The sequence below is a fragment of the Penaeus japonicus genome, unplaced genomic scaffold (assembly GCF_977035675.1).
Source record: "Penaeus japonicus unplaced genomic scaffold, GWHDUDI00000001_assembly GWHDUDI00000029, whole genome shotgun sequence".
NCBI lineage: Eukaryota > Metazoa > Arthropoda > Malacostraca > Decapoda > Penaeidae > Penaeus > Penaeus japonicus.
Genome location: NW_028234431.1, coordinates 29,995,783 through 30,003,282, shown reverse-complemented (window position 1 = coordinate 30,003,282; position 7,500 = coordinate 29,995,783). Strand labels below are relative to the sequence as shown.

General features: G+C 32.3%; 1 protein-coding gene across 4 annotated transcripts in view; it reads left to right on the top strand.

Annotated features, from left to right (window-relative positions):
* Nucleotides 1-7,500, top strand: part of LOC122256658 (uncharacterized protein KIAA0513) — a 35,476-nt gene that overhangs the window by 26,999 nt on the left and 977 nt on the right. For 3 of the 4 annotated variants that reach the window (XM_043021490.2, XM_043021496.2, XM_043021507.2), the window contains exons 7-11: nt 2,124-2,290; nt 3,226-3,412; nt 3,781-4,009; nt 5,357-5,519; nt 5,938-7,500. The exon at nt 5,938-7,500 is cut by the window's right edge and continues 977 nt beyond it. In XM_043021490.2, coding sequence (XP_042877424.2) covers nt 2,124-2,290; nt 3,226-3,412; nt 3,781-4,009; nt 5,357-5,516 — 743 coding nt within the window. In that variant the 3' untranslated portion in view covers nt 5,517-5,519; nt 5,938-7,500. The remainder of the gene's footprint in view (nt 1-2,123; nt 2,291-3,225; nt 3,413-3,780; nt 4,010-5,356; nt 5,520-5,937) is intronic. The other variant, XM_086554192.1, reaches the window with a different exon arrangement.

Below are 7,500 nucleotides of genomic sequence, written 5' to 3'. Positions count from 1 at the left end.
ATAGGGAAATCTTTTTGAAAAGGTCAATTGTAACATCTTAATATTCATTCTCCATTGCTGGAACTCACCTATTCTCTTTTCCAAGAAACATAATATTTGCAGTTTATAAATTACATCATAGTTATAGCTTCAGTATTTGCAATACGTTGATGACTGATATTTCCTCAAATTCTCTTTTTTACATGTGTAAATTGCTGATGACTTATTAGTGCAGGATTGGTGTGGTACTTTTTATTCATTCTATTTTATTACTTGCTCCACTTTGCATCACGCTTAGAGAAAATAAAGGAATATGAATAGGTAATGCATAGAAAAGGCTAGAATTAGTTAGGTTTGAGACTACTTAGGTTGTACTTCAGTTTAAGGAAGTCACTGTGCAGGAGCAACCAAGTTTTTTTTTTATTTTTTGGTTAGAAAGTATTGCATGATGTAATTTGCCTATTTCATATTCAAAGAAATTTGTTATCGAAAAAGATGATAGGGGAGTTTGGATCTGTTTGTTGCATTGTGAGTTTTAAGATATATACATACACTATATACATACAGTTTGTATATGAAAACTATGAATGATTCTTCTGTCAATTTGCATATTGCAGGCCACATTCTGCTTTTAACCTTTATTCTGTATTACTGTGATGCTGGACTTGTACAGAGTGATAAGTACAATGCATCAATAATTTTTCTTAGAAGAAAATATTTATATATATATATATATATATATTATATATATATATATATATATATATATATATTATATATATATACATATATATATATATATATATATATATATATTTTTTTTTATATGTATACATATAAATATATATATATATATATATATATATATATATATATATATATATATATATATATATTTATATATTTATATATTTATATTTTTATATATTATATATATGTGCATATATATTTATATATTATATATATATGCATATATATTTATATATATATGTATTATATTATATATATAATATATATATATAAAGGCTTTGCTTTAAGTAATCTAGTGAAAGTGCTATACTTTTTCCTTTTCTCATTTTCTACTGTCTTTGATATAATAGTTTCCATCTGCTTCTTGTTTTTATAACAAGTGCTGGGAAATCAATAGAATTATATTGAATTTATTATTAGGTACTGAAATTTCCCATTGATTTAGAAATAGTGAATATGATAAGTGTTCTGCAGTATTAGGCTAATGGTTTTGTAAAGTTTAAAGAGATTGCTTATGTCTCCTGTTTCTGCACACCATCTTTTTACATTAGGTGTGACTTTCCATCATGCTTAAAACCAGATTAGTTTTTGCAAAGGTTAGCAGTATTACTGGGACTACCACTGGTACTTTTTTAGTACCACTGTTGGCACTACCATTATATTTTGTGACCAGTGCCAACAGTGCCTTTTTCTTAGTGCCAACAGTATGCAGCTGATTAGATATAAAGCAGATTTTTGCAAGGTAATCATTAGTTGAATGTTTTGAATCTAAAGAAACAGTTTCATCACAATGTAAATAAAATTACATTTGCCACATAAAGCTCAATGGTAGCAGTGGATAATCATGTATGGATAAAATATATAATAGCCTTGAGAATTAGTAAAAATTGTGATATAGACGAGTAATCACAGATTAAAATTTTTTCAGTCATAGTTCTGACATATAGTTAACTATGGAAATCTTGTTTACCACATTGGTGAGCATTTAGAGTGAATGTTCCACACAGGTTTATTTGAGTCATTGCACTTGTTATTTCTCTTCTCATTTCTCTTATATTTCTATGCTATTTCTTTGTTCTCTCTCTTTTTTCCCTGATTTAGAAAGATCTTGGAATGTTTTGGAAAGCTCATAATGCATTGAGGAACATGCAGTTGATATTATGGAAGAACACACTGTGATTTTTATGCAACAGTCTTTTGTTCTTTTATCATCTATATTTTTTATCAAAGATTTATTTTTCAAATATTAGTGGTCCTTTTCACTCCAGGAATAGTTTCAGCATTCCTATTTATATTAAGATTAGTAGTTCCATGAAATCTCAAATTTGATTTTTATTATTGTTATTATTATTATTTTACTGTTCTTGCTATTAAATGTATGATCTATTAAACAGGTTCGCAGACATCCTTACAGTCGTGGGCTTCCAGTCTCTCGTACGATAGCCAAGCAGACGATGTCAATGAACCAAAGGAATTTATGAGGAAATTCGTCGAGGAAGTGTTCAAAATGCCCCATGTTATTGACGTAGACAAGAAGGCACGATTTGGGGAACTAGCACAGGTAAGGCATTTTGGAAGTATCATGTCCCCCTATGGATCTTAACCCTGTGCTATGTTGATTCACTTCATGACTCTTTTCGGAAGAATATGTATAGTTACCAAATCAGAAGTTGTATTGAAGAATTTAGGTCATCTTTCTTTCTTCTTCTTCTTCTTCTTCTTCTTTTTCTTCTGAAGGAATCCCTCAAGAAAACTTTCCATTTTGTATGTTTTGTTATTCATTGTCCAATGTCAGGGATGTTTGCATTTATTTGTTTTGAGATTATTTATAAAGTGCCCTATACATGTTTTGTTAAGTAATGATTATTTGAACTGAAACTTAAGCAGTGTTAAATGGAAGTATTTGGAGAAAAGGATATGAGGGAAAAAAATAATTGAATTTATTTTTTTTTTTTTTTTTTTTTTTTTTTTTTTGTAATTCAAAGATTGATTTTAACTATTTGCACTTTCCCATATTTTAGTACCAATTTTTCTTTATTGCAAGTGTGCATTATCTAGTCTACCTCTGTGACTACCTAACTATTTTTTCATCTCTAAGCTTTCATTGTTTCATTTAACCCATTCACGCTGGGTGACGTGATAGCACGTATTGTGGTTTTCGCGTCAGACGCCCTGGACGCGCTATGAGGGGAAGCCGCACGCTCGGGTAGAGCGAGCGGGCAACCCAGGCTCGCGGCTTGTGCACCCGAGAATCTCAAGGCGTTAGGCTTATGCGTTCGAGAACCCTGGTATTGCGACCGCGCAAAGCCGGAAAGGCCCCGGCGTGAATGGGTTAAATGCAGATTCTGTAGATTTGTTCTGTGTATTTATATATTTGAATTGAATCATCAGTACAGGCAGTAATGTATAGACAATAATATTAATTGGAAATCAGATCAAAGCTCGTAATGATTCTTGCATATACCAGAATTGTATTATTGCACCTCTCTTTCCCAGACTGAACAAGGGCGCCTTTGGTTTGCTAGATGTATCAACGCAAAGCGCTGCTGCAAGTGTGTCACCGAGGCCTCTTTCTTCTCTCTTGTGCAGCATTTTTCTGTTATGTTGTTTGAGTGCTGTGAAGCTGAAGACTTCTCACCAGCTAAGAGCCTCATGAACATGTGCTTTACATACTACCATGAGAGTAAGTAGGATGTACTTTCGCAAATTGATATTCTCAATTAGATATGTAATACAGCATGTCTCTGTATGTGTTACTGTCATCCAAGGGTTGCTATCATTCCTGGACTCAAATGCCATGCAGTTCAAGCACTATATTTGTTACTTTTGCATTCATGTGTAACAGATTAAAAATTCAGAAGTATTGCCTTTATGTTGTTATATCATTTGAATCCAGGTATAATAAAACTAAGCTAAATATCACTAACATCTGTAGCACTTGGCAGGAGAAAGATGGTTAGATTATGAAATTAGAAGTAATTGATTTACTACAATAAGCTTTATTGTAAGAATAGATTACCAGAAACTCATAATTGCTTGTAATGTTCACAGCCACAACACCTGGTGGCCAAAATAGAACCAAAGAGTTCCTCTACACCTATCTACGACAACAACCTATCTGGCGATCTCTACGATTCTGGAATGCTGCCTTCTTTGATGCCCTCCAGTGTGAGCGTTCTCTGCGGCCGGTTGTGACCCGAGAGGAAGTGGAGAGTAATAGGTTGCAGGCAGTTACAGATGAGCTTCACTATCAGGAAAACATTACTTTTGGTCAGCTGGGGTAAGCATGTACATGTTATTATAGTATTTTTGAACATATGTAATCAGATCACACACACACATCCACGCACATCACTGCATGGGTGTGGACGAGGATATGGATGTGGGTCTGAATGCACACAAACGGACAGCAAGCTTTGAATAATTATTATTTCTCTCATTTACAAATCTAAAATGTTAACTGTGCTGATGAGATGAATGTTATTTGAATGCTATCTATGTAATTTATATGCAGTATATTATCAAAATCTCTTTTATTTGCACTTACACTGCCATATATCTTTTTGTATGCTTGAAATAAGAAAAAGAATGATTATTCCTTTGTGTGTGTTCATGCTAGAGTCTTTGGTACAAGGATGTTTTTTGTGTAGTTGCAGTGCATATTATCGATGCAAATAGGCATGTTTGGGATTTTTATGTAAATGAATAAGGGTTCTTTGCACATCTACTATTTCAAATATATTTTTGAATTAATAGATTGAATATTTTTTGCAAATAACTAACGATATCAGACTTGTTAATTTTCAGCCAGTCACGTGGCAGTAACGTGCAGTTGCCACATATAACCAGAGCTTACAATATTAGTAGACAAATCAGGAAAAACGGGCTGTAGCAAATAAATTGTGGCACAAGTGTTATGTTTGATTTAGAGCATTACAAACATATGGTTTCCCTAAAAAACACATGTGAACATAGATACATATGAAGAGCACAGCAAGTTAGGAGATTTAGAAAGCTCAGTATATGTTATAAAGCTTTTTGTTATCCTCAAAAATTTTATTATTCCACAAAATGAGTTGTCTGCTCAACATAGAGGACAGGACATATTTTAAGCCTTTATGAAACAGACCTTACTTCTAAATACATTTCAAAATGACCTAACTTCCAAATACGTTTCAAAATGACCTAACTTCCAAATACATTTCAAAATGACCTAACTTCTAAATACATTTCAAAATGACCTAACTTCCAAATACGTTTCAAAATGACCTAACTTCCAAATACGTTTCAAAATGACCTAACTTCCAAATACTTTTCAAAATTACCTAACTTCCAAATACATTTCAAAATTACCCAACTTCCAAATATGTTTCAAAATGACCTAACTTCCAAATACATTTCAAAATGACCCAACTTCCAAATACGTTTCAAAATGACCTAACTTCCAAATACGTTTCAAAATTACCTAACTTCCAAATACATTTCAAAATGACCCAACTTCCAAATACGTTTCAAAATGACCTAACTTCCAAATACATTTCAAAATGACCTAACTTCCAAATACTTTTCAAAATGACCTAACTTCCAAATACATTTCAAAATGACCTAACTTCCAAATACATTTCAGAACCTTCACCTGCAATATGCATGCCTTTGGCCTGTCCAAGGAAATGGTGAATGAGTTCCTCCGGAAACAGGTCACTATTGCGAGTCTAAGGCCTGACCAAGTCAAATTGTTACGTGATAATGTGGAGAGAATGTATAGCGGCAAGCAGGAATGGCAGTAATGTGTAAGTATAAGTAATATAAGTTTAAAATCCTTATTTTATGGTTTTCTCCTTTCTCCTCTTTCACTTCTTTATTTTATTTGTCTTCACATTTTCTTTGTCATCTTTTTCTTCTTTGTCTTTTTCTTTTCCTTTTCTATCTTCTGCCTCCTCTTCTTCTGTGCCTTCTACTTATTTGTTTTCTCTTTCTTCTAAATATTATGCTATAATACCTGCCCTTCTTTATTTGATTTTAACTTTATTTGTAAACTGAGTGATGAAAAATAGCTGTTGCATAATTAAGATAAGCTGTTCCAATCTCATATTTACATATTTTTTAGTAATTTTTCATATTATGATGAACAAGAAACATAGTCCATCATAGCATAATAGTGTGCCATATTTCTACTATTTACTGAAACTGTTTCAATTTAATTTCCAGGTGAGGCTGTATTACCACGCTTGTATAAGAATGTGAGAGAGATCTGCTTAATTAGGTACAGTACATAAAGATAGCAAATATGCAGTGATCAACATGTGATCATAGTATTAGTATCGTCGATGAGATGTGTCTTTATGGTTGTAACAGGTTTTTTTTTTTTTTTCTTTTCTTTTCTTTTTTTAAGTCAGTATTTGCAACATGAAGTTTTGATAGTTTTCGTACCATTCAGTTCAAGTTTGATACGGCTTAAGTAACAGACAGGTTGTTTATGTCTATTTGCGTATGTTGGTTATTGAGTGAGCATGTCATCCCATTTCTGATCAAGATTGAACTGGCTATAGGTTCTTTCATGTATAGTTCAATATAAGTTGTTGAATATCAGAAGTTATTTGAGAGATAGAAAACATTTGTTATTGAATGTATATTTTCTGGTCATGTTCACTAAAATCATATACAAGTTACTTCTGCTATTTTAGAGATATGATGATGAAATAGCACATTGCAATTACGCATGTTTGACTTTGAAAGGATATGAACAGAACTGAGAAGATTAAAGTCTAGTGTGATTGATTACCCAACCAGCCTTTAGTCTGATAGGTTACCCTTATCCTATCTTCCAACTGTCCTGCCATATATGGTCTGTGTGCCTGAATTTTTGGAGCTTGTGTGCCTAGGCTGCAAAAAAAAAAAAAAATTATAATAATAACTATGAAAAGAAATCAAACCCTAATCTAGTATAAATCAGATTTGTCCTAGAAATTTGTGAGACATTAGTCTGAGCATGTTGACTGTGAATGTACTGAATGATATGGTTATGAAGATTATATACACTGTGACAAATATGCAGGTTGATAGGCATATAACCCCTTAATTCTTATATATTGAATAAAGCAATTTTTCTTATCAGTTTAAGCTTTATCAAATAGTGGAGTCATTCTACAAAACTTTTAGATTATGATTATTGATATCATATTTGATTGACATTCCCAAATTTTTCAATTATAAGAATCATTTTGGTGGTTCTCTCTAATAATATTATTCATCATAAGGTAGTGGCCCTGCATGGACCTTCATCCCTCCTTGTAATGGTGATAATTTTGTGATATATTTGTAGTTGATTCAAAATAACCAGATATTGTAGTTTGTTAGTTGCTCTAGAGCATGATAACAAGCACAACCTTGAGGTAGTTGTTAAGATATAATATATAGTAACAACTCTTTTCTTTGTGGAGTTATATTTCTTCATGAAGATACTGAAATTGTACCTAAGGTATGTTGACTAATTTTTCACAGATGACAAAGTAGAACCAAGGCTGCAACCTATTGTCACGCACTACACTTCTAAGAGCAAAGATCAGAAATCTTAAGCTCTTGGTATATGAATCCAGTTATAAGGGAGATGTAGGCCATATTGTTGAAACTCATGCATGTCTTAGAGATTGAGAAGAAAATGGCTGTATTGCCAGATATTTATGTAGCGTTTGGACCAAATATGGCTCTTTGATGATTCCCTTTTTCCAGTTTCCACTCTGATAAACTCTTATATAATGAGGAAAACTACTT